Source organism: Protomyctophum bolini (assembly GCF_963924005.1).
Source record: "Protomyctophum bolini genome assembly, chromosome: 15".
Classification (NCBI taxonomy): Eukaryota; Metazoa; Chordata; class Actinopteri; order Myctophiformes; family Myctophidae; genus Protomyctophum; species Protomyctophum bolini.
This window is the reverse complement of record NC_137876.1, coordinates 14389216-14416941: the sequence shown is the minus strand read 5'-3', so window position 1 is coordinate 14416941 and position 27726 is coordinate 14389216. Positions and strand designations below refer to the sequence as shown.

Sequence of the window (27726 nt, the reverse complement as noted above, 5' to 3'; positions counted from 1 at the left end):
TGTTTAGGCATAGTTTTACTGGGGTTAAGTTTAGGAGTAATGTTTTTTTCAGGCATAGTTTTACTGGGGTTAAGTTGATGTTTAGGCATACAGTAGTTTTACTGAGGTTAAGTTCAATTAAGGTTTAGGAATACCTGGTGGCGACCTCTCCGAGGTCGTTGATTTTGACCCGGGCGACACTGAAAGGCTGATGCATGCTTTTATCACCAGTACGTAAGACTACTGACACACTCTTTTAGCTGGTCTGCCAAAGAAAGCAATTGTCCAATTACAAGTAACTAGAGCAGTGCCTGTTGGGCACTGGCCTACTTGGAGCGATGCAAGTTGGAAAATGGACGCCCCACCCAGTTAACACCTAGAACGCCCAGGACAAAAATCTTAAGACATTAATAACTCGCGATCTAAATCATCCCGTCTAATTATGAAAAAAGATCCTGTGTTAGACGGCCCTCCGCGGTCCACGATATATTTATTATCCCGTTGTTTATAAATAGGCTGAGCGCTATAATGTAAATTTGAAGTCGGTGGGGCGAACAGTTTTCGAGTTACGTATACAGACGTATACGTATACAGAAGTATACGTACACACGTACATACACACATAGACTTGGTGTATTTATAGATAAGACGGTGCAGCACGTGATAATAAGAGGTTTCTGCCCTGTCTGTCTGCGCGTGTGTGTGTGTGTGTGTGTGTGTGTGTGTGTGTGTGTGTGTGTGTGTGTGTGTGTGTGTGTAATGGAGCTGTGAGTGTGTCTGACCGGCTAGCTGTGTGTGGCCTTTCTATACCTGGCCACCACACTGCTACCGTAGGCGGACACCAGGCTCAACCCCGCTTGAGTTCCTTCGGTCCTTGTATATGTTGTATATAATGTATATTGTCTCATTTGTTTTCATTGTTTGTACTTCGTTTTCTCGCTGTTGTTTTTCTGTGTGGTAGCTGTAGTGCATTTGTTTTTATTTTTCTCCTGTACAGCACTTTGTAAACTCTTGAGTTTTGAAACGTGCTATATAAATAAAGTGGATTGGATTGGATTGGAAATCCCTGGTGAGTCGGTACAGTCATCAGCTGCCAACGCCAAAACCTGGTGCTGTGGTTAACTAAACCAGCTCCTCACACACAACTCCTCTCTCGTGCATGCACGGCTGCACGCCTGCTCAGTCTCAGCAACTGTTTGAGTAAATGTGTTTTTCTTCGATCCCAATGGAAATATTGCTGGTTTAGCGGGACGAAACGATACAATTGCGGGATGGTGCGGGATTAATGGGACTTCTTTTTTTCTGTTGCAGGTGGGAGCGGCGGACAGGCGGTCACCATGTGCGGTCAAAAATTAAATCATTGCAGACGTGATTGGTCTGAAATTCAACTGGAGCGGGCGGGAACAGGATCAATAAATCACTCCCGCGCAGGGCTCTAGTGCGTACCACTGTAGGTGACGGTGCGCTCGGTGCAGTCTCCCTCTCCGTAGCGGCTGATGGGTGTGAGTCGGATCAGGTAAGACTCCGGCTTGACCAGCTCCGTCAGGTTGTAGGTCAAAAGCTGTCCTCTGCCCATCTGTCTGTCCACGGGAATCTCCTGCTCCCACCAACGAGACTGAGTCATCTGGAAAGACACACACACCCATACCCGTTTTCAACCTGTGTCTGTGTCTCATAGCCTCATAGGAGGGCTGTGAGACACAGGGCTTTGGGGTGGATTTTGGGAGTTTTCAAAATAAAAGTCCCCGCTGCATCCGGAGGCAGTAAAGGGACTACAGACTGAATCAATGCTAGCAGTAAATGAGTTAAACAGAAAATACATTAGAATTTCTCAGTTCAAAATTTGTCTGCTCATTTTTTTATGTCGTTACTTTAATTACACTTCTTTATACTGTATACTGTATGACTGTTATCGACCGATAATCACCAGAATGTTCTTTTCTGGACCATGCAATGCAGGAAGTATATGGACAATTATACAACAGGAAGCAATCTGATTGGTTGAAACAGCCTTATAGACGTGGTTCAAACGAGCACCACTCCACACCTAATCAAAACAAAGAATTCAGCTGCTCTGTTCTCCCAGAGCGCAGCAAACTCGGTGCATGGCTAGGCTAGCTAGTTTCTTGGGACATTTGTGGTCGTAGTAACTACATCTGTCATTAAAAAAATAGAAAAATGTTTTTTCAGTGATTTTCTTAGTTTTAAGGGTAACTTGCAATATTACACTCGAGGGGGTGGTTTAAACCACCCCCTCTCATGTAATATTGCTTAATTCCACATACTGCCTACCGCGATTAGGCGACTAGGAAATGCAGAAGTGAAATTACTGCCACCAAAGTGAAAACATAGTGAAACTGACTTACATGGCCGGTTAAGACTGATATGAGGTTAAGGGATTTACGTGGCCGATTAATATGGGTTAGGGTTAGGGTTAGGATTAGATTTAGGGTTACGGTTAGTAAATAGTGGGACAACGCGACCAACCGAAGTGGTCGGACAAGGTCAGTATGTGGAAATGTCCATACTGGCTGCATTGCATGCTGTTGATAAGGGTTGATGACGGAGATTAAATTATGTGATAACATCTGAAGCCGCTACATTCCTATTCTATTCCACCATTCTTCAATCTTTCACGGTCAGAATTATTTCAGCAACTCGCTCTCTATCATTCTCTCTCTCCATCCATCCATCTTCTATCTATCTCTGTACTTTGTGACTGTACTTTTAAAGCTAAAGAGGTTTTGACTTTGAGTGACTTAGACAGCCTTATAAAGAGATAAATCACTCTGTGTGAGATAATTACAAACCCACCAGGAGTGTCTGTCCTACACTGTCTCCCTTTAAGCTTTCCTACTGTCTGTCTGTCTCTCCTACACTGTCTCCCTTTAAGCTTTCCTACTGTCTGTCTCTCCTACACTGTCTCCCTTAAGCTTTTCTAACCCCAATTGTATAAGTTATATTGTATCAACATACTCTACACTCCCTCTGCCAACCTGGGGAGAGCAACGGACTGACCTCCAAGCCCTGTCTTTTCACCTGACAGGTTGCTGTTTCCCCGTTGTGACATAGCGTGTGGAAGGACTCCACACAGAAAAGCTCTTTCGCCAACCCCACCTATAGGGTATGGGTGCTGATGACGCGGAGGAGAAAACGCGCCCACACTCCCCACAGCATCCCCAACCCGAATCGAACCCAGGACCTTCTAGCTGTGAGGCAACAACGCCAGTGGAACCCCCCCCCCCCCCCCCCTGTGTTCTGCCCTCCTCCACCCCATGGAGCAGAGCTGCTCTGTGAAACCCAGTGACTCCCATTGAAAATGAATTGCGAGCTGCTCTGCCCCCCCCTCTCCCCCCGGAACAGAGAGAGCGAGTTCGTTTCAATAGTGTGTCCGGCGCCTCAGAGTGTGTGCTGTGAGTGTCACCTGTCTGATGCCCAGCCGGTAGGCCAGGATGCGGTCCACAGCGTCAGGGTTCATCTGGGTCCACTGCAGGGTGAAGCCGTACACTCTGGGACGGTTCTGCCACACGGCACTGGACGTGTCGTAGTAGAACTCTGGGGGATACGCCTTCCCTGTACGCACGTACGCACGTTCATGCGCACACACACACACACACACACACACACACACACACACACACACACACACACACACACACACACACACACACACACGCTGTGAGCTTGTAGATCTGCTATTTTTGAATCGCCAACATATAAATCGATTAAGTGGTTAAAATGATCGCGATGCTGTGTGAACTACTTCTGCTGGGCACCCTCTGGAGAGGAGGAAAGGAAAGGAAAGGAGAGAAGCAAAGAGGAAACCTCATATGTCCAAAACTGTTACATTTCAGGATACAGATTCAAAAGCATCAAAGGACAGCAGAACTATACAAACTCACAACGTGTCGCTTGGCACCACCTTTCATTTAAAAAGAAAACACATTTAAAAAGTTACAATATGGAGATAAGAGGTTTCTGCCCGACAGTGACGAAGTATAGGAGACAAGGACAGAGAATGGGCGGCATTATAAATGTAAATGTCTCCTGTTAATCCTCAGGTTTAGATTAGGATTAGAAAAGCCACGTAGACCGCTGTGACAGTATACAGTCTAATGACACACACTGGTGTGTGTGTGTGTGTGTGTGTGTGTGTGTGTGTGTGTGTGTGTGTGCACACGTGCGTGTGTGGGTGCATGTGTGTGCGTGCTCTGTGTGTGTACTGTATGTGTGTGTGTGTGTGTGTGTGTGTGTGTGTGTGTGTGTGTGTGTGTGTGTGTGTGTGTGTGTGTGTGTGTGTGTGTGTGTACACACACACACGTGCGTGTGTGGGTGCATGTGTGTGCGTGCTCTGTGTGTGTACTGTACTGTACTGTATGTGTGTGTGTGTGTGTGTGTGTGTGTGTGTGTGTGTGTGTGTGTGTGTGTGTGTCAGAGTTTTGAGAAGCTGCATGTACATTAGGTTTACAGGGTTGTAAAACATCTTAGTGGTTGGAGGTTCGAGGACATGGCTGGTAAAAGCCTGACAGGTATTAGGCCTGTCACAATTATTACATAATCCCCTAAACGCAATTATTTGAGATAATCACAATCACTTTGCATAATCGTCATGATCGTTTCCATGTTGGAAGATTTTCCTATATATTCAAACATTTTCTAAAACAGTGGAAACTGGTATTGAAGTGGTTAATGTAGGCCTATGTTTTGTAACAATCCAAATCTACAAAGTAAGTAGTAACTAACTAAGGGACGCCTTGGAACCCCCTCAAGGACCCCTGTGGGGGTCAGGGATGCCTTGGAACCCCCTCAAGGACCCCTGTGGGGGTCAGGGATGCCTTGGAACCCCCTCAAGGACGCCTGTGGGGGTCAGGGACGTGTGTGTGTGTGTGTGTGTGTGTGTGTGTGTGTGTGTGTGTGTGTGTGTGTGTGTGTGTGTGTGTGTGTGTGTGTGTGTGTGTGTGTGTGTGTGTGTGTGTGTGCATGCATGCGTGCGTGTGCGTGTGTGAAAGCGCTAACCACTACTCATCACATTCTGAACCACACACAAAGATGAAAGCTTTGCTGCTGATGGCTGATGACACATAACCACTGCTCTTAACACGAAACAGGAGAGAGAGGGAGGGAGATGGAGAGAGAGAGAGAGAGAGAGAGAGAGTGACAGAATGTGCTGTACTGAACTCTGAGGGTAAATGTGCGGTTGTGTTTGATTCTACATGAAAGAGGACATCTTGTGAAGCGCTGGGGGTCAGGTGGATGATCAGACTGCATATCGTTGCGGTCGGGCAGAAACCTCTTATCTCGATTTTGAATGCTGAAGCGTAAAGGTTTTGGACATACATATGTCCAAAACCTTTACATTTCGGCATTCAAAATCGAGGTTTGAAGATAAGAGGTTTCTGCCCGACAGAGACGTTACATTTCCATCCAGCACAGCTGGCAGAACTGAGAGTCCCGTTTCTACGAGACGTTCAAACACTGATTCAGTACATCATGGTTGTGTTTTCATGGTGGCGGCGCGAGTCATTAATGACTGTTTACTAGTCTAGTCATGTGGTTAAATGTGATTTAATGTACTTATGGACAGGAGAGGCCAAACACACAGTACATTCAGTACTGGTGGTGGATGCATACAGTATGATACAGCAGTCGTACCCAAACGTTTCAGGTCAAGATCCAAATGAGTGGAAATAGCAGATCTACAAGCGTGCGGCGTGCTTATAGAGCGGCTATTTTCACATTTTTTTATTTCAGTCAGGACAACCCCTTTGGGGCCCGGCCCCACGAGGTAGATGAAACACCCTTCGAGCTGCGGGGCTAAGCGTGTCCACAGGGCCAGGGCAGCGATCAGGGGCAAACTAAAACCCACGTTTAAAAAAAAGAACAATTACCAACAAATGATGTTGCAATATAGGCTACTGTACATAGCAACAACTACCCCAAAAGGTGTTCCCGTCCGTGTTAACGCTCACCCCGGCCTTGTCCCTTCCTGTTCACCTCGGTGACCGATAAAAAGCCCTCCCCGCTCCGGGGACATGACACTCGACATGTTCTTTGGCGCTGTCAACACTTGCGGTTGACTTTCTACCTGATGTACCACCATGTCTGTCTGCTACTCAAGCAGCTTCTCTGTCTACAAGCCGAGGATGAAACCTCCATCTTCCACTGTCATGTATAGGTTTAGTGTCTCCTTTCAGCATGAAAACATTTGTACTTATAGACAGCTTTCTTATTGAAAGATCAGTCTGTCTTCATCCTGCTCTGCAGACATCTACGGTAGGAGGTTTAAACAAGCCAAACTGCTAGTAGGACAAATCGCAGTTTAACGATGACTCATCCCAAAAGCTCTTTGCTGTTGAAATTCTTCATTATTGTCGACTAATAGCTTGGTAATTATGTTAATCCTCTAAAGCTACTTGATTTCCAAGTATATAAAAAAAAGAAATGGTTTTCTGCAGGAGTCCGTGACCAAAATCCCTTGAACGTGCCATGAGTCGGGAACTTACAAATGTCCCAGTTCCAAAATTGTAAGATGTCGCTTTGGATAAGCGTCTGCTAAACGCCTAAATTGTAAAAATTGTAAATAGGCTTGAATTCACGCTCAGACTGACGACTAGCCAGATCCAGCGTCATAGTCTGTCTTCAACCTCTCCTTCAAGGACACCCCAATTTGATATGCATTAGACCCCAGACTCCCATTTGATACCATTGTCTCTGGAACCACAATCTATATATAACATCCTAACTCTGAGGGCCCTAGTTTCGTCGCAGCCTTATTTATCCCTAAACTTATTTGCCTTTGTTTTACTATTTTGAAAAACATTTTAAAATTGTTCAACTAGCCGATCTATATCAACACGTTGTGAGCTTGTAGATCGGCTATTTGAACTATCCAATTTTTTTTTCCAAAATAGTAAAAAAGGCAAAGAAGTTCAGGGATAAGGGGTTTGCAACAGTGCGCTGTGCAGCTGGATCCTGGACCTCTTTACGGGACAGACCCCAGGTGGGGCACCCTCCCTCTCCACTGTGATGCTTATAGCAGTGAAGCGTCATTTCACACGGCAGAGCCCAAACAATGATTCAAATGACAGCCAAAAGAAAACGGAGCTCACCAATGAATGGCTGAGGATAAGGAGGGGAGGGATTATAGGTGCTAAGCATGCCAATTGCAGCAGGGCATTTCCACGGGCAGACAACGATGCTCAGGCAACAGGACAGTAAAGTGGGGAATGTGGGTTTGTCTCCTCAGCTACATACTGGAATTTTTACTGACAGATCAGAACAAAGGGGAGAGAGACAGAGAGAGAGAGAGAGAGAGAGAGAGAGAGAGAGAGAGAGAGAGGAGAGAGAGAGAGAGAGAGGGAGAGAGGGAGGTAGTGTAGTACAGAGGAAGGGAGGGAAAGTGTGAGTGAGATAAACAGATCGAGGAATAAAGAGAGGCATACAGTAGCCTAGAGCACCGTTTCTCAAACAGTGGGTCGGGACCCATTTGTGGGTCACAGACTAATTTCACTCATCACTACATCACTTTGTGTCGCGCTGCAAGCTTGTGTGGACAAGTTTTGTATTTTATTTTCCTTGTCACATTTCAGAGGGCCAAATACATATCAATTGGGGAGTCCATGGCATGAAAAAGATTGAGAACTACTGATTTAGAAGGAATTTGTAGAATCGGCCTCAGGTTTTAACAGCAATCGAGAGACAGAAAGAGAAAGACAGACACTCGACGTACAGACAGACAGACAGACAGGAAATCAAAGAGAGTGATATTAAGAGGTTCGTGAGGGAATGAAGATTGGTCTATAATCCTCTTTTTTGCGTGCTGTGCAGGATGGAATGAATGTTCATGTGCAAATCCACAGCCAGGCAATCTGAGAGAGAGGACTCATGGTGGCACTACGATGACTGTCACATCAACACAGACGAGATAAAGACCTGATGATGTTTCAGTTGTACTTTTGCTTGATTGAATACGTTTTGGATTGACTGACGTTTTAGATGGCTAAAATAATTGCTGATATTTTAAAAGCCCAAAACAGATGTTTTACACACGATGGTCAACGACAGAAAGGTTCTTTATAAAAGAGTGGCTGCACCACTCAATAAAAAATAAAATGTGAACCCCATCAAGTGCCCCACTTTGGGAACCACTGCCAAGTGGTTTGAGAGCCACTGCTCTGACATACAGATGTCAAAATAACAGTCACTAAGTCGGATTCCAGTATTATATTAACACTGGGGGTTTGACCTGACTGAAATCAAGACGAATGTGCGGCTCATTGCATCCCCAGAAACACTTCATAAAGTCTCTCCTCTCCATGTGCCAGTTCCATCACGCCCACTGCTGCAGAAGAAAGGACTCCATAAAACATATATTTATTGGGAACACAGACGACATTTCAGAGCTTCATTGGGGTTATCGTATAAGCCTGCATGTTTAAGATAGTCTCTGTTTACAGACTCGAGACCGTGTTCCTGTTCATAATGGAGGAAAAAACCTTTGATTTGCAAGCGAAGAAGATAGTGTGCGGGAGTCCTTTCTTCTACGTGGTGCACCTGTCTTTCTGACGGTGTGCAAAAAAGGTCTGCTCATTTAAGTCCCTCGCTTGTTTCAAAGTCATTTAAAAACGACGAATAGAGCAAAGAAGCGTTGCCGTCGTCCTTGCAGTTGTGAACTGAAAACAGGTGCTCGTTGGCGAGGGTTCAAACTTGAACAAATTAAAGGAGGTCGAGGCACTCTGTTCCAGTCAAGTGAAAAAAGCCTTTATTGTAACCATGGCAAAGTTCATTAATAGACCAACCGTTTCGGGGGGTGGTGATGGGGGGATTGTGCAGGTTAATTTAAAACGACCTTCTTCCACTTGAAGAACATTTACTACTACACTCTCTCTCTCCTACTCTGCTGTTGCTGGGAACCTTATCCATTTATTCAATCCAGGCTGTAGGTGCCTACGCTGTAATGTGCTCTGGGGTTTGAGTTTACTGCTCTGGGGTTAGAAATAAAGACTCTTATCCAGAGCGTAATCAGGTCCAATCTTTTCTGGCCAACTTCTCATCTGACACCACTTAATCTTGTCTGGCACTTCATGCTGCTGGGTTCAGTTGGTGGTCAGATGTGGTGCAGTTGGGTGTGGGCTCAGTTGGTGGTCATTGTGGTTGTGTGGCAGGACCAAGTTGGATTCTGTGTGTTGTGCAAGGCAAGTGATACTGTATGTCTGGCTGTTGGCCAAGTGCCCACTTCACAGTCCACATGTTCCAGAAGAGAAGAATTGTGTTTAAAAAACGAAATAATTATTATTCAAACATTTCTCCCCCTCCATCAGACTCACCACATCAACAGTGGGCCGGTCACGGAGGACGGAAACTTCAGTAATTTCAGGGAGAAATAAAAGAAAAATTAAAGAAATTCCATAAATTAGAAAACAAATGTTTAAGACGTAGTGAAAGTAGCCGATCTACTACAAGCATAATAGATCTGCTATATATTTTCACTAGTTTGGGTGCCGGGCAAACGTCTAATCTCTCTTATGGGTCACAACCTGAAAGGTTTGGGAACCAACCACTGCTCTAACGTCCCTGAGACTCACCCGTAACGAGGAAGGTGCACCGGCCCGCCCCCGCCTCGTTGGTGATGTCACAGGTGTACTCTCCGTAGCCCTCCCTGTTCAGAGCTCTGTTGTGGTAGTCCGTCTCATCCCGCTCGTTCATCTGACCCACCGTAAGCAGGCGGCTGCCCAGCTTCCACTCGTACCTGACACGCAACGCACGCACGCACGCACACAAACACACACAACACACACACACACACACACACACACACACACACACACACACACACACACACACAGGACACGTTATTATTCTGATCCAAGGGAAGTCTATACCAGTGGTTCTCAAACGTTGTTTTTATTTCAAGGACCGTCCATAACTCTGAGAGTGCACCAGATGGAACCATTTATCTAATACCGGGAAATGAGAGAGCTCCGGAGAACAAAGGAGGGGGTCATGCAACATAAACCAAACAGAATAGAGTAGAATAGAATAGAGTAGAATACCGGAGGATCCTGGCTGGGTGTGCACTCAGCAGGCGACAGTTGAGGCTGAAGGCTCGACCCAAACCCTGACGAATCTCAGTGTAGGCCGGCTCTACTGTTGGAGGGACTGCAGAGGAGAGGAGAGGACTGTCATTAAATATGAAGTGAGAAGTAACTTCAAGCATGAGCCAATGAGCCAACGACATAATCACTAAATTGGGAGAAAAAAAGGAACTCAGCACGCATTATGATGTTAACATAATAACTGTGTATCTTTGAAAGACTAGAGGCTCTGCCCTATATGGAGTTGCGAACTCCAGTCCAGTGTGTATCATCAACGTTGGCACAGATTTAGTTCCAAGTAACCTGGGAACAGAGTCACATCAGAGCCTAAGATCTCCCCCGGCTGTGTTTTCAGCCAACTCCATCCCGTGGTTGGTTCCCAGAGGGAATCCCAGCGGGATTGTTCAGCAGGGACAGTAAACTATTGGCCACTTTGTTGGGTGTGAAGCCAACAACTTGGGTGGGTCTGGGATCTATTCAGCAGTGGTGTGAAAAAGTACTCACAAAAGCAGCAATGTAGAATACTCTGTCCCAGTTTTCAAATGACGCTTCGCGCCACATTTCGAGCTTGTGGATCTGCTAGTGATACTTTTGTGTGGCGCTGTAGCGTGATCAAGTAGGGGCGTTCATTTACGCAAAAAGTTAGAGATATAGGAGGTTTCCGCCCGACACAACAACAAAATGATAAATAAGCAGTGAATGTTTCTGCACAACAAAATGTTTGCAAACCAGTCTGACAACATAAATAAATAATCCATCAAAGCTGCTGTACCTCCTCCAGCTGGAAGCAGTAGAAAGGAGAGAGCCTTGACTCATTCTATGAGTCAGGGTTACATTTGACATTTCTTGTAAATATTGAAGACAAGCAGTAAAACTAAGCGATGCGTTTGATCAACGTGTTCAGGTCTGGGTAACCCAACCACCATTGGCAGGGTTATTGCTTTATGGGTGAAATATAAGCTCCCTCTTTCCCTCTCTCCATCCCTCTCTCTCTCTCCACCTCCCCTATCACTGTCTGCCTGTGTCTGTCTGTCTGTCTGTCTGTCTGTCTGTCTCATTCTACTACTGCCTGTCTGTCTCACTTTGCCACGACGACATCCCATGAAAGGATATGAAGCACTTTCAAAACTTTGATCATCTATCAGGAGACCACAAGGGAATGTAGGTGCAAATTCCCATAGAAAGGAGGTTTCCTTTTTCTCTCCTTTGTATACATAATAATGTAGTGTTTTTATCTGTCATTGTGTTATTTTTGAGGGCTGCTAGCCCCTCCAACGTCTGGCTTTTGAAATTACGTCATATAGCAGCCAAGTCTATGGACTTTTAATGTTTGTTTAGAGCACTCTAAAAGAACATTAACAGGTGCCCCTCACTTCCAACGAGTGTGATTTTCTTATGCTAAATTGATGAACTGAATATATAGGACCACAATGAAAACACGGGACTTATCCTTTTAGCTTTAATGTCTGACTGTACCACATGCTGTTTACATTTCTGATTAATAAAGTATTCAATCAATCAATCAATCAATCAATCAATCAATGACTATCTGTCTCTGCGTCTCTCTCTTGGTAATCGAGCTCTGGTGTGATGTCCCACACACCGCTTCCCCTCTCACTCTGTCTACCCCTCTCCCACCCTCTCAGCAATTGATTAATTGGTTTGTTTGTGTGTGTGTGTGTGTGTGTGTGTGTGTGTGTGTGTGTGTGTGTGTGTGACTGTACAGTACACTGTATAGGTGGCCTGACTCAAGGGCACACAGACTCAGAGGGGGCTCTTTATAGCGGGAATTGAACCCATCACCTTCACATGGCATTCTCTATCCTATATTACACTTTCACAGCTCTTGCAATTTTCAGCAAAACATGAAGGAGAAAATAAAGTCTTCAAATGCTGATTCAGCCTCTTCAACAATAACCCATTAAGTGTGGAGTTTGCATGTTCTCCCCGTGTCCCCTAGGGTACCCTCACAAAAACATGCAGTAATCCTGGTCTCTAAACTAGGGGGAGGGGAATGGAACTGGTCGGAATAACGTGTTCCTTCCACACGCCTCTGCCAGGTGAAAAGAAGCAGCTTGGACTCCTCATGCATAGAAGGAAGCATGAGGTCTGTCCGCTGCCCCAGGTTGGCAGAGGAAGTGTAGCGCCAAGGATTACATTAGATAATTGACACTGGGTGAAAATATGGGTTACAAAATCGTGGGATAGATTTTAGCTACAGTATATACAGTATAGCGCATTGGTTTGCTATTAAAAAATAGCAGATATAAGCTCACAGCACGGCAAGAAGTACCGTTGCTAATTTTGAAAACTTGTGAAAATGTGTTAAAATCTTTAAATGACTATGTATTTTTTTAAAGTGATCATTATTAACTGACTAACTTTGCTTCTGGGGGTCCCTGGAACACAATATTTAGAGATGGGGGGGTCCGCAGACAAATATATATCATTTCGGGGGTCCTTGACATGAAAACGTTTGATCACCACTGATATAGCAACATACAGTATACTGTTAGGATTTAGAAGACATTTGTAGAATCGGCCTCAGGTTTTAGGATTAAGACTGTCACTGTCAGGTGGAAACATTCAAAACCATTACTTTATTTTTTGTATTATTGTTGGATTTTATTTATTCATGAAAATAGTGAGTTGGCTATTTTCACTACTTTTGTGTGATACTCTTGTATGTTGAAGTAAGGCATTCATTTATGATAATGTGGAGATACAGGATTTCTGCCCGGCAGCAACGATGTCCACCTTAAATCCCCTAATACCCTTACTCGCCCAAACCACTCTATTATTATTTTATTCACCCTCAGCTCTTTTTAAAATTACAACCTGAAAGACAGAGAGAGAGAGAGACAGTGTAGGAGAGACAGGTTCATAAGTTTATAAACAGATACATTATTGTAGTTTAATAGTTATTAAAGTTATAAAGAAAAAGCTGAATGATTAGGTGTGTGTGTGTGTGTGTGTGTGTGTGTGTGTGTGTGTGTGTGTGTGTGTGTGTGTGTGGCGTGCGTGCGTGCGCATGTGTACATGCATCTCAGGGGACTGGGACAAAATGGGAAAAGATTACCAGCAGAGTTAAATCCCACCACCCACTCATCCACTCATCCACTCATCCACACGCACGCACGCACGCACACACGCACACACACACACACACACACACACACACACACACACACACACACACACACACACACACACACACACACACACACACGAAAAATGCATCCAGCTCAGCTAACAGATGGCCAGTGGTCCTCCTGCTGTTGTCAGCGAGAGAGAGAGAGAGAGAGGGGGGAAATACATAATGAAACCTCTGTCCGCCACTCAGTCATTCTGTTCCACGTGCTTCTCTGCAATTGATCTGAACACTGTTAGCACACAGTTTAAACATTAGCTGAAACAGCTTACACATCAACTTCTCATGGTTGTGAGTGGCAACGATTCCACACCAGGTCGTAAATAAACCGGGTTGTCACACACACGCACGCACGCATGCACGCGCGCACACACGCACGCACGAGGTAAAGCACCAAACATGCTCATCAGGAGCAGGTAGCGGTTCAGTGTCTTGCTCAAGGGCACTTTGACACGAAGCCATGGAGATGATAGGAGCTGGGAACGTACATGTACTTCTCTGTGTGTGCATGCATGCATACGGTACAGTTAAATAGAAATCAATAACACGGTTTAGAGGAGTGTTGGCATTAAGGTTTGTGTTCTCATGACTCATATCTTCATCACGCATGAGTCAGAAATAACATGTGAAAGCGTGCTCTTGCAGTATTACTAAACACTCTTGATGAAGGTCCAGAGGGACCCAAACGTCATGTCAATTTGAATCAAACTGACGCTGCTGCGCATGAAGAGCAGTGTTACTAAAGTATTACTAAACAAAGATAGCCAGGGGTACCTTGCCTAGAACCCACCACAGGCCCACAACATTTGGAAGACAAGTCATAGTCCATTGGAATGGAATCTGCAAAATCTGATTGATACAGCTTGATGACATCACTCCAGGCATAATGAGTATAGCTTACCCATTTGTGTGAGTTTGGGACAACAATTGCAGGGGTAGGCTAGTACTCAAGGCCAGGGGTTCTCAACCTGTGGGTCGCGACCCCTCGGGGGGTCGCCAAATCATTTTGGGGGTCCCCAAATTTGAATGGCTGGAAAATGGAAGAGTTTACATAGTACACAATCCTGCATACATTTCCTTAATGATTATATCTGGTTGCAGTATTCATTTATGATATATTTTCTCTATTATTAAGGTTATTTTTGCAGTCAGTTCGTATTGGAGTGGGGAGGGGGGGAGGGTCACAATACATGGCTAAAGCATTTCCGGGGGTCCCCAGCCAAAAACGTTGAGAACCCCTGCTCTAGGCTAGCTTAAGCCCACCACACACCGGCTGCGACCGTCTGCGGCGCGGCCTGGAAAATAGAACTGTGTTCTATCGGCCTGCCGGGCGGGGCGGCGCGGCTCCGCGCGGCGGACGGAGCCGGTGTCAATTCTGGTTCTGGTCTGATGAAGACGGCTCTGCTCTGCTCTGGGTCATTATTTTATATTAGTGTAAGGGCGTTCAGAAATATGTTCTGAACACCCGGGAGTGCTCTCTGGTCAATATACGTTGACCGGGTCAACGTATATTTCTGATCCTGTAGCACGTCATGAACCATCCAGACCTCTCAGGTTGTCTGGGACAGGTCTGCTTCGTGTTCCTGGAATCACAACTAAACGCAGAGCAGCAGCGTTCTGTTTGTATGCAGCACATCATCCGGAACAAACTGCAGCTCTGCTACACAGTTGTTTTAAATCAAAGCTTGAAGACCTTTCTCTTTGCCACTGCTTTTTACTGACGGTTCATGATTCATTTCTTGTGCTGCACTGTAAATGTATTCTCATATTTTGTTTTCTGTTGCTGTCTGGGCAGAAACCTCAAACTTTTTGGTGTTTTTCCGTGAATCTTGATCGTACTACAGTGAAAAAAAAGCTTCAAAAGCATTAAGGGGTTTTGAGCTTTTAGATCTGCTACTTTTCAATTTAAATCTTGAAACTGTTTTGGATGGGGTTTCACAGCCGACAGAGACAATAATTTGTCATTTTCAGCACTGATAACCTTTTAATTATAGAAGTTATAATTATTTTTTAAATAGTTTTAAATTGTATGGAAATGTCCTGTTTATAATGTGGTTCTTACACAGTGTCTGAATGCTCTGTTTTGTGGAAAGACACTTGAATGTTGCTATACACAAAGAAACATGTTGTCCTTACATCCCATACAGACATCCGTTTATCCATAGATGTTGCAGAAACAGGACATTGTATTTGTATGATGCATTACTAAAGGTTATATAACCTTATATATGAACCGCAGCATCCAGGAGTATCGTATACATTGTATACGGTACTACAGATAACAGCCGCACACATCCCAACTGTGCGTCAGGATTATAATTCAATCTAATTGGGTTCACGAGGGTAATTTGACCACATTTAACCCCAATTAATGACGTTCAGAATCATTAACCACTTAACCCATTCTGACCGGGCACCCATTTTGGTGTTTAGCATCATGTTATGCTTTAGCTATTGAAAAATAGCAGATCTACAAGCTCATAGCGCGCCACCGAGTGGCGCGCTACGAGCTTGTAGGTCTGCTATTTTTTGAAAAATCGAAGAACGACTGACATTTTTAGAATCTGATCTCAGGTCAGAATGGGTTAATCAGACCAGTGTGTGTCCAGTGGAAACCTCGTATGAATCTGATCTCAGGTCAGAATGGGTTAAAATCCAGCATCAGTATTGTGGGGGAAAGTAGCAGATCGACAAGCTCACAACGCATCATGTTTCCACGCTGTTGTGAGCTTGTTGTTCGGCAATTTTCAGCGAAAGCATTTCCCCAAAATAACACAAAACGTAAAAATCACTAGTACTGTATAGAGCCCTGGGTGACTCCAGTATAGGGTTTGGTTAAACAGAGACAGACTTTGGCTCTCATTGTTCTGGTCTGATGAAGACTGCTCTGCTCTGCTCTGGGTCATTATTTTATATTAGTGTAAGGGCGTTCAGAAATATGTTCTGAACACCCGGGAGTGCTCTCTGGTCGTTCGTAACTTCAGAGCGGTCAGTATAGGGAAGTGGATCGTTAATAGACGGATCTATAAGCTCAAAACCCGTAACATTTTGAGTTTGAAGATCAGCTATTTTCAAATAAACAATGTGTACAGTATATAATATATACTGTATACCATAATTATACCATATTATGGTTGAAGTGGTTAAACAGATTTTGATGATATTATTAGATTTATACTTTGGCTATTCAAAAATAGCAGATCTCATAGCTTGAGATCTGCTATTTTTGAAAAATTGGTCCCTGGAACAAAATATTTTGAGATGCAGGGTCGGTGGCCAAATACATATAATTTTGAGGGGGCCTTCCGTCCTTGACATGAAAACGTTTGAGCACCACTGATATAGAACATGCGTTTGTCAGAAACACATTTAGAAGACATTTGTAATAATTGTCCTCAGGTCTTAATGAATGGGTTCATTTGGTGACTCATGTTACTCACACTGTACCACCACCTCTATGACGGCCTCTCTGGGCTTCACGTTGAAGCCGTTGTACTGGCTGGTCTGACACCTGTAGAAGCCGCCCATCTCCCGAGACACGTTGACCAATCGCAGCACTCCGTCGTAGCTCTCCGTCTGGGCGGAGCCGTCGGGCATCGCCACGGCGGCTCCCGCCCCCCCGTGCTGTCCAGAGGAAGCCCCGCCCCCCGCCACCGCCATCGCTGCTCCGGAGGCCGAGGCTCCGCCTCCCACCTCCTGGAAGTAGGGATGGGACGATAATCGTTATTAGCGTTTATTGTGATAAAAACACTCATATAATCGTATCGTGGAGAGTGTTGTGGTGAAATTGTCCACAGTACTCATACAGTACAGGATGAACTATAGCTTTTTGTTGAGCTGCAGATTCGGTACCACTTAAACCCTCTATATATGCTGTAAAGTATATGTACATTTGGTATACCACACTACACAAATCCATTCACCAAAATTAGCAGATCTACAAGCTCACAACACATTGCAACTCAACGCGCTGAGAGCTTGTAGATCGGCTATTCTTTGCGAAAGTTTCCTCCAGAATAGGGATGCTGGGTGTTCAAGTGGTAAACAAAAAAGCGATAATATAATTATTAGCAATTGTTTTTGCCACAATAATAACATGTAATTTTCATATGTTCCATCCCCATACCTGGAAGACGCGGGACCAGAGGATTATGGGCTTGGGCTTCCCGGAGACGAGACACTGAAGCTCGACGGTGTCTCCCTCCTGCACGATGAGGTGGGACCGACCACGAGGGACTGACAGTTCTGGGGGGACTGCAAAGAGAGAGAGAGAGAGAGAGAGAGAGAGAGAGAGAGAGAGGAATAGTGAGAAGACCGGAATAACGGGAGGTACAGGATTCCAACATTGAGGAACCAGAATCAGTTCCATCACATTCGGAACCGTTTTTTTTTTATTTTTTATCACACTGTCAGAGTATATACTATACAATACCAATACCGGTGGTCCACCATAACTCGCAGAGTTATATGCCCTGTAAGGGTCCATTTGGTTCCATTTGTACACTCTAGTTACAGACCTGTAAGGGCCCATTTGGTTCCATTTCTACACTCTAGTTACAGACCTGTAAGGGTCCATTCAGTTCCATTTGTACACTCTCAGAGTTACAGACCTGTAAGGGTCCATTTGGTTCCAGTTGTACACTCTCAGAGTTACAGACCTGTAAGGGTCCATTTGGTTCCATTTGTACACTCTCAGAGTTACAGACCTGTAAGGGTCCATTCAGTTCCATTTGTACACTCTCAGAGTTACAGACCTGTAAGGGTCCATTTGGTTCCAGTTGTACACTCTCAGAGTTACAGACCTGTAAGGGTCCATTTGGAACCCAAGAGGAATCAAATGTCATGTTTTTTATTGTATTGATAGTGTGCCATATCAACATTAAATGTAATTATGATAACACATAAAAATGAAATATTTCCAAAAATTGATTTTTCACAAACATAACAAGAACAATTACCTCACCTATCTCCTACACTCCCTCTTTTTTTTTACTTAAAAATAAAACAGCTCTGTCTCCCATGTATGCCGTGTGCCAGTGACCACCCTCACCTGTGCCAATGTTGGCACCCGTGCACACACACACGCATGCATACACACGCTGTCGAACACATTTCAAATTAAGTTAATTGGCTCGTTATAATTGCTCTCTGTGTGAGCAAGTACTCATAACACAAACCGCAGTTTAAATTAATGTGAATTAATTGCACAAAGTTCACCGGTTGGTTCCCACGAAACCGGGGTGTTGCTACGGACCTTTAGTCAAAATCCAAATCATTAAATCAAGTGCTTGAATATGAAAACAATGTTACGTTTAGTTTGTGAAGTTCCACAGAAAAATATTGAGAAAACAGACAAACTACAAGCTCTTGCAGATCGGCTATTTCCACAATGTTTGCCTCTGTCTTATGTACAGTAATAGTTGACAATTTGGTATTCAAAAGGTATTAAAAGTCCTTTAATTGCAACTTGAGAAATATGCAGATACTCTGTAACACACTTATTGCGACTGTTGCAGTTTACTATGAAACCCTGCATCTACCATCCATCACGCATCGTGACCGTCCGTCACACGTGCGTCACACGTCTGTCAGACTCAAACCCCCACTCAAGACACACTCCATATACAGTACGTATGGCCAGTACAGAATTCATTCCATACGTATGTTGATCTGACCTCATCTGACCTCATCAAACCCTGCACACTCAAGACATACTCCATATACGTATGGGCACTGCAGTACAGAATTAATTACATATGTTGACCTCATCTGACCTCATCAAACCCTGTACACTCAAGACACTGCCCCTGCACCCTGTCCACCCTATTCTGACATTCCATATATTGATCTGACCTCATCAAACCTGTGTTTGATGTGGTTGTTGACCTCACCCTTTAAGGCGTCTTATTGGTACTCTCTTTTGGATGGAAAGAAATATCTGCTAAGGGGCTGTGTCTAGCACGGCTGTGCCTAGCACAGCTGCTTTTTGACCTTTCTCACGGTACTTAACGTATAGCAATATGCCAACAGTACGCCAGACCACATCCTGTTGTTAAGACGCCACCGATGCTGATAGAGAGTGTCAATAATGTGCTGGGCAATGTCGCTCGGGGTCGGGTCAATGAAGCAATTGGATCAATAACAGGTTCAATACTCAGTCAATGACGCTCCGCTGTCTTGTTCACTTTGGAGGTAGGAGAATTTGAAGCATCAAAGAGTCCTTATCTTTTTTTTGTGCGTGCGTGCGTGCGTGCGTCTGTGTGTGCGTGCGTGCGTGCGTCCGTGCGTCTATATAATATATGCAGGGCGTTACTGGTATTGAGCACTTGTGCTCAACTACCCTGGATAAATAAATAACAACACACACACACACACACACACGTTGACACTCGGATGCCCATTATATATTGTATTTTAGTGGTCTGTATTTTGTGGCCCGCGTCAACGATTGAAAATAGAAGCGAGCTCCGAAAGATGCGTCAACCGGTTTTGACGTGCCCACTCGACGCCCCTGGGGTGGCTACAGCCGCTAAAAAAGACAACGGGCATGCTTCTTGACGAGAGTGCCTGATGCGTTCTTCTATCCATCAGCCCCGGCCTTAAGGGTCCTATTTTTGGGGGAAACAGGTGGACCTGCCACAGTGACACACTGTGCTGGAGTGAAGAGTTGAACCTAAGTGCATGCGACTGGAGGCAACGGTTCAACACACAATGGTGTCGTCATTTGGTGACACCTCTGTCATTCTCATTGACAGTTTCACTGTCTGTCTATGGGATGTTAGAATTCCCAGAATTCAGTTCGAAGCAAAAGCATGGAAGTGCCATTTTTGTCTTTCATGAGTTTGTCCTTAGTGGAACAAAGCAGAGGAGAGTAGAGGAGAGGAGTAGAGAGTATATAGGTTTATTTTTAGCAGGCGGTCCTTGTGGAATAAATAATGTCAACAACGCACAGTTGACTTTGTGTCTGTGTCCGCTATACCTATAGAGACAAATGTAATGGAAAAGTGTACAAATGGAACCAAAATGGACCCATACAGGTTTGTACACTCTCAGAGTTACAGGTCCACATGTGAACCTGTGGTTGTCCCCGCCCCGGGCGCAATGTTGAAAAACCTCAGCCTTGCGCTACACCTCTGTCTCATCATATTTAAAACTTTTATTTATAAAAATGAACAAATTCACTAAATTTCGGACCCACAAAAAAAAGCCTAAAAAAAGGCTCTGCACGGGCTGAACTCCATATATGGGCATAAAAGGGACACAGACATAATATCTGGGTGGGGCATTCATTTCCAACTTGCATCGTTCCAAGTAGACCGGGGCACCGCTGTAGAAGCTCCAACACATAATATCTGGGTGGGGCATGCATTTCCAATTTGCATCGTTCCAAGTAGGCCAGTGCCCAACGGGCACCGCTGTAGAGGCCCCACAGGCACCGCTCTAGTAATAATAATAATGATAATGATAACAACATGCCAACTCACCGGTCGTGGAGGAGATGTTGACGTCGATGCTGACCTCGGGAATGGCGCCGCTGGCCAGCGAGGCCACGCAGGTGTAGGTGCCGAAGTCGGTGAACTTCAGGTCGATGATGTCCAGGCTGGTGGCGCCCAGCGGCGCGGCGGCGTCCGGCGGGTCCGGCGTGTGCGTGATGACCATGCGCTCCGAGCTGCGCAGCGGCCGGCCGTTCTTCAGCCAGGAGAAGCGCAGCTCCTCGGGGGGCGTGGCCTCCACCTGGCAGCTGATCTTCACCTCGCGGCCGATCTGGATGTGGTCGTCGTCGTGGTAGGGGTCCGGCGTGATCCAGAAACGACCCTTACGCAGGCCTATGTGGTGGGGAATGTTTTTCTACCATTAGCATATTGAACATGAATGTGACCAATCAATAATGCAATGTAGAGTGAAAGTGAATGCAGGGTATTGGTATAAAAATGTACTTGAAGTACCAAACGTAGAAAGTACTCGTTATGCAAATGCACAAATGTCCTGTTTCGAGTTTTCAAATGTAAAAAGAATGTAAAATGTAAAAAGAAATATTTTGAAAATAGCCGCCGTGACGCATTGTGAACATTGTGAAGCTATTTTCAAAGGGCCGAAATGTATATACCGGTAGGCTAAGGCTGAAGTTTTTAATGTATGTTTTGTAATAATAATCAAAATCTAAAAAGTAACTAGTAACTAAAGTTTTTAAATAAATGTAGTGGAGTAAAAGTACAATATTTGGATCCGAGATGTAGTGGAGTAGAAGTAAAATATTGGAAATAATCAAGTAAAGTACTATGAATACCTCAAAATTGTACTAAACTACAGTACTTGAGTAAATGTACTTAATTACTTTCCATCACTGCCTATAATAACGGACGGAGGAGGAGGACACATTACCGTCGGATTATAATGGATCTTTTCTTTTTTTACATTTTACAATTTGTGAATTTAGCAGACACTCTTACGTCTTAGAGGCAGATTCACCCTGACTGGATATTAATATTTTCCATAATATCCACAGCCTACCTCTGAATAGACAGAAGGTGACATCTTATAGTGTGCATTAGTGAAGACCAATTATATGAAGAAAATGGGCGAAGTGCTCCTTTAATGTTTTATGAAAAGCACTTGAAATGTGCTACTGTATACATGAATAAATAAACTTGTCTTGCCACTATCCACATACTGTAAGTGTCATATATGCTAGTGATTCACAAACCTTTTCATGTGAAGGACCCCCATCGGAAAATATTATGTGCCAGCTGGACCCCCATACAAATGTTGTGTTGTTAAAAAGTTCTAAATGATTCCACATTTTTCCAATCTAAAAGCTCAAACGCGCCACATCTCAACTTGTTTTACACATGCAGATGTATTTACAAATTGCAATTCAGCAATTCAAAATTGCATTTAGCCGGCGCTCTTTATCCAGAGCGATTTACAGCAAGGTTAATACAATGCAAAGAGACAGTGTGGTACCTCAGTAATCTAGAATCATAGACAAATCCAGAACCTAGCATTCTAATGTAGTAATCTGTACATTGAAACTATAGAAACGATAGGATGCCAGGTAAACAAAATGAACCTAGCATCTGTCTAAATAACACTACATTTTACAATCTTTATAAGACTGCACCGTCGCCACGGCTATCTTAAGTGCTACAGGCTAAGGTGGAGTCTGAAGAGGTATAAGTCTGCGGTGGGAAATTGGGAGTGAGTCTGCAGTTCTAAGTGCAATGTGGAGTTTGTTCCACAGTTTGAGAGCCAGAAGGGATAAGATTCTGGGACATGTGGAGCGTTGCCTCGGATGTTTTAGGGATACATATAGGGTTCACTTGGTTAAACCGATTTGGATTCTATATTAATGTAACTAATTTAGCTGGGGAAACCCTGGAACCCCCCTCAAGGACCCTTGGGGTCCCTGGACCTCACTTTGAGTGTATTCAAATGTATTCATCTCCTCTCCTGATGTGAACCACAGGTTCATGCTGCAGGTCATCTGTTCTGATGAGTCGAGGTTGATAAATCATGACGCTGCATTTTGGGACTTTGCTGCAGAAATTCACGACAACCAAAAACAGTAGAGGAGAGAAAAATCCCTCTCTCTTTCTCTCCCTCTCTGCAGTGAGTAGTGGAGAGTGAGATATGCTTTCGCTGCTGTCAGGCAGAAAACTTTTGTATGTTTTTATTATACACAGTATCTAAAGTAGAACTTTAGTAAAGTTCTATCATTATTTAATCACCATAGAAAACAATATGATTGATTTGTTTTACATTTTATTATTGATTACCCTGACCACTTATTTAAGCGCTAATGCATACCTCGATGTACTACGGTGTCATACATAAATACAGAAAATAGCTCTGTCTAGCTCACAACACATGACATGCCAATTATTTTACTAAAATCCAGTATTTTCATTGCAAAAGGTATTCTTTTGATTCATTTGATTAGTTCCTTGTTTGGTACCTGCACCGAATCAATTTTCATTGCTCATTGTGATAAATATTCAGACCTAATTAGTATTTTATTTTCTAATGCATTAATTCTTGCAGTTTGTTAACACTAGATAATAATACGACAGAAACCCTGTCCTATTCTAAGGCTATACAATCCTACTCCTCATAGCCACATGCAGGCTTGGTGCCCGGGTGGCGCGGTGTAAAGTACTGTAGCTGCCCACCGGAGGTTGTGGGTTCAAATCCACCGTGGCTCATCTGGCTTTTTCGACCGTCTGTGCCATAGAGTATGAAGAAGGATAGAGACTGAACCGGCCTGACAGCCCCCCCCCCCCCCCCCCCCGTATTCATGTCAGTGGAAGTTGCTCAGTGGCGTTTTGAAGCACCCGGAAGAACCGTCTACTTCCGCCTTTTTTCGATTTGGACACCAAATCTCACTGGGCCTCACTGGGGCCTTGGTCTGTGCGAACGCGGGGAGGGTGATATGTGTCACTACACACACTCTACGGGCTAGGGCATCAATCAGCAGGGAGTGTTGAAGGTTGAGTGGGACAGAGCAGGGGCTCCACGCTGGCAGGTGAGTCAGTAGGACACAGCTGCAGAGCTGCAACACACACACAGCAATGTGTGTGTGTGTGTGTGTGTGTGTGTGTGTGTGTGTGTGTGTGTGTGTGTGTGTGTGTGTGGGGAGGAATCAATTGGCATAACGACTGCACATATTGGAGAGAGAAAACTAGTTTCTGTAACTTGTTTCATCTTTCTTTTTTCTTTTTCTCGCTGGGAAGTAGTCATATTCTTACAGTCAGTGAGACGCTTTATAAAAATTAGATAAGAAACACAGACTCATACATAAACATGAATCTTCAGAGATGAAACTTAGCCTCAATTTTTAATTGGGTGTGTGTGTGTGTGTGTGGTGTGTGTGTGTGTGTGTGTGTGCGTGTGTGTGTGTGTGTGTGTGTGTGTGTGTGTGTGTGGGGGGGTGTGTGTGTGTGTGTGTGTGTGTGTGTGTGTGTGTGTGTGTGTGTGGGGGGGGGGGTGTATTGGATAGGAGGACGGGCGCTGGCCCAAAAAACCAAAGGAGCTGATAGTCAGTGCATTAGAGGAACTTGCATCCATTAATCTTCTACCCTAGAATAGAACATGTATAGTCCTGCTGCATGTATAGTCCCACCTGCCTGCAGCTGTGTCTGTTTACAACAATACCCCCACCCCCCTCACAAAGCCCTCTAACCCCCCGCCATAACCGGTTGAAGTTTGCAAATGAGTCAAATCAGCTAAAAATCTGCATACTAGATTGAGATTCGTTCTTTGTTGTCCTCCTCCGGAGAGGAACATTGTTTTGGTACACAATAGAACAGTGGTTCTCAACCTGTGGGTAGATGATTTTGGGGGGTCCCCAGACAACAGTGAGGTGGCAATTTAAGGACATATTTTTGATACCGCCAAAAAGTTAAAATACCCGTCTGAACTGAGTGGTGCTGTGTGTGTGTGTGTGTGTGTGTGTGTCAATCAGGAAGTTGATGACCTGCAGCTGCAGCTCATGGTACGAATAGACAATTCTGTGCTCAAACGGACAGACAGACAAACAAAGCTGTGCCTTGGAGTGGCTAGCACCACTCAGAATGACCCACAAATTGTACTTAAGTACAGTACTTGAGTAAATGTACTTGGCTACTTAGTTTCCACCAGTGTAAATGTCTGAGCTGACCTCGTACGAGGACGGTGGCCGTCTTCTTGGCGAGGTTGCCCACGTTGTTGCTGGCGACGCAGCTGTAGGCTCCGCCCTCTTGGTAGGTGATGGCGGGCAGAGTGAGCGTGTCTCCGCTCACGGCGCTCCTCTCCGGGAGCTCCTCCCCCTCCGCTGCGCTGCCTCCTCCTCCTCTCAGCCACCTCAGGGTGGGCAGGGGCTCCCCTCCCGCCCGCACGCACGGCAGGGTCACCGTCTGACCCGGGTTCACCACCAGGGGGTCGTCTACCGGCAGCCTGATACTGGGAGACGCTGGAGAGAGAGAGAGAGAGACTTTAGCTTTTTTAAAACCCTTTATTTACTTGTTAAAAAACAACAATCACTTTGCTTGTTTTCAATCAAACATTCATATTTTACCCAAAAATCTAACCAAAAACATAAAATCTTATCCTCAATTGAACAGATAACATCATTGTAAATAACACCATTGTTGCACCAAACTGATGCAGAGGGTTCAGCCCAAATGCTGCTGCTGCCTCCGAGTGCCCTCCATACACAGAGTCCTCCTCCACACCCAGCCTGTTTCTGGACACAACACAACAGTACAGTACAAGTCCAATTTTCTCTCCCCTGCTGTGATTCTCAAGTTCAGTGTCCTCCATAGACAGTTTTTAGAGACATCGTTTTTGGAAACAATCCACATAGTAAACTGAAGCCCAACACACACTGCGCGGCAACGCCTGGAAAATAGAACAGTGGCGTATCGGAGCGCCAGGCGAGGCGTGAACGCGCGTCGGACGGAGCCGGTGTGGGATAGGTTCATTGAAAATAACGGAGACGGCTGTTTTGACACGCGGCGTTCACAGACGGTATGTGTAGGGCTTGATATCAGCCCCAGCAGATCAGCTACTGTATCCACTGAGCTTTGAACAGCTACATCCAACACTTCCACCATGACCGCTATCACACAGGCTGTGAGTGAGTCCTGATGTTGGACTGTGATAAAGGTCCATCCTGGCCTTTCCAACCAGAGGCTCTCCTGAGATTCAGCCGTCTGAGAATCAGAGCCTACAAGTAGCAGGCTCCACCATTGTCCAGTCAACCAGAACCAACCAAGCCTGCAAGTGGCTGGCTGTATCACTGTCCAGTTCATCTTCATGTCCATTAAAGACAAAACTAAATGCACCCAGCGCACAGAAGGAACCCAGAGGCACCACCATCACACTAGCCACTTATCAATTTCCAACTCTGCATCAACTCTCTGCACCAATTTCATAAATCTGAAAATCTCTTGCATGGTAAAACAGACTCCTTCACACTCCGATTGCCCGGGGTTATTTAATCCATGAAATCACAGCGCCCAATCTATTTATAGCAACGGAGCACTTTTACTGACGGACCGGAAGTCATACCGGAAGTGGCTGGAGCAGCTAAATGTAGCCAAAACACTCTAAAGGCGATCGACAACAACAGGAGGCATGATTAAATCTAACGCGACTAGCGACTGGACAGCGGGGGGCCATCTAACACAGGATCTTTTCTTAGAATTGGACGGGATGATTTAGATCGCAAGTTATTAACGTTTTAAGGTTTTCGTTGTCGTCGGCTAAACTGGAGGGGAACATTTTAGATGACGTCCCACTGTTGTGCAACATCGAGGATTGCGCAAGAGGCGCTCCTAGGCTGTAGAGCGATGTGATCGGTTTTCATATCAATAAACTTCGTCGTTTGGATAAAACTTTGTCCTGGACGCTGGGTGTTACTAATAGAAAGGACGGTGAACTTCGTCCTCGGCGATTGGGTGTTAACTTCATGTTTTGCCTGGAAGCCTTCACAAAACTATTTCTATCTGGGGAAGTACTTTTCAACTTTGATCAAAATGTTTTTTGTTTTCTGTAAAAACTGTTTCATTTCTGACAGCCCAGAGCCCATAGAGATTCTTATTTTTCACACGTTTCATCATCGCTCACCCAACCACCATTATCGTCTTCTGAATTGAGTTTTCTTTTCCCCTCTGTCACTTTTGTTGCTTTTGTCCCATTTGATCCTTTTGCCTTTCTTCTACCTTTCCTCTTCAGCCCTCATCTCCACATTTCAGGGCTTAAAGCCAAAACAAATCCCAAGACTGAAAATGATTTTTTGCAAATCTTTTTTTGCACTGATCTCATTAAATGACCCCTATGAAATCCTCTAGGACTGAAATCCGTCCCCAGGACTGAGAACTTTAAGCCCTGCACATCTGCATTACCCCCCCCCCCCCCCCCCCCCCCCCGCCTCCACTTGACTGATAGGAGTCAAGTGGAGTTCAACATTCACCTCTGCTGTTTTCCTGCTGGTTATTTTATTTTCCCCCTTCATCTTCACCTGTTAGCCCTCCCCATCTTTATTGACTTTTCCTGTCAACATCTCAGGTTCAACACTTTCTCCCAACGTTTCCCATCTCCTTTTCAACATTTCCCCCCCAGGGATTCCCCCACCCCCGTCCACCCCCGTCTGGTAGCATTGCTTGTCCCCTCGCCAAAGTCAACAACCCTCTCTGGACAGGACCTTATCAAATGCCCTTCCACACCTCAGCCAAAACACTTCATATTCTCGGTTGTAGCAAAGGGAGTGTATTGGTGTGTATGTGTATGTACCTGTTCTGTTGTTGAGGTTGAAGTGGGCGCTCTTGTCAGGGATTCCACACACATTCCTGACGGAGGACACACAGGTGTAGTTGGCGTAGTCCTGAGGACGCAAGTTCTTTAACTTCAAGATCTTCGTCTCGCCCTGAAAGACACACGCACACGCACACGCACGCGCACACGCACACGCACACGCACACACACACACACACACACACACACACACACACACACACACACACA

The 27726-nt window shown here is 44.9% G+C and overlaps 1 protein-coding gene across 1 annotated transcript in view; it reads right to left on the bottom strand.

The window, feature by feature from the left end:
• LOC308329441 (MAM domain-containing glycosylphosphatidylinositol anchor protein 2-like) overlaps window positions 1-27726 on the bottom strand; it is a gene marked incomplete at its 3' end in the record, with an annotated part of 71881 nt that overhangs the window by 7082 nt on the left and 37073 nt on the right. The window contains exons 5-13 of the mRNA XM_080783745.1: window positions 27496-27628; window positions 24881-25171; window positions 20709-21050; window positions 17351-17478; window positions 16665-16848; window positions 10032-10137; window positions 9564-9727; window positions 3404-3552; window positions 1426-1603 (exon numbers count right to left, since the gene is read on the bottom strand). Of these exons, the coding sequence (XP_080639871.1) occupies window positions 1426-1603; window positions 3404-3552; window positions 9564-9727; window positions 10032-10137; window positions 16665-16848; window positions 17351-17478; window positions 20709-21050; window positions 24881-25171; window positions 27496-27628 (1675 nt within the window). The remainder of the gene's footprint in view (window positions 1-1425; window positions 1604-3403; window positions 3553-9563; window positions 9728-10031; window positions 10138-16664; window positions 16849-17350; window positions 17479-20708; window positions 21051-24880; window positions 25172-27495; window positions 27629-27726) is intronic.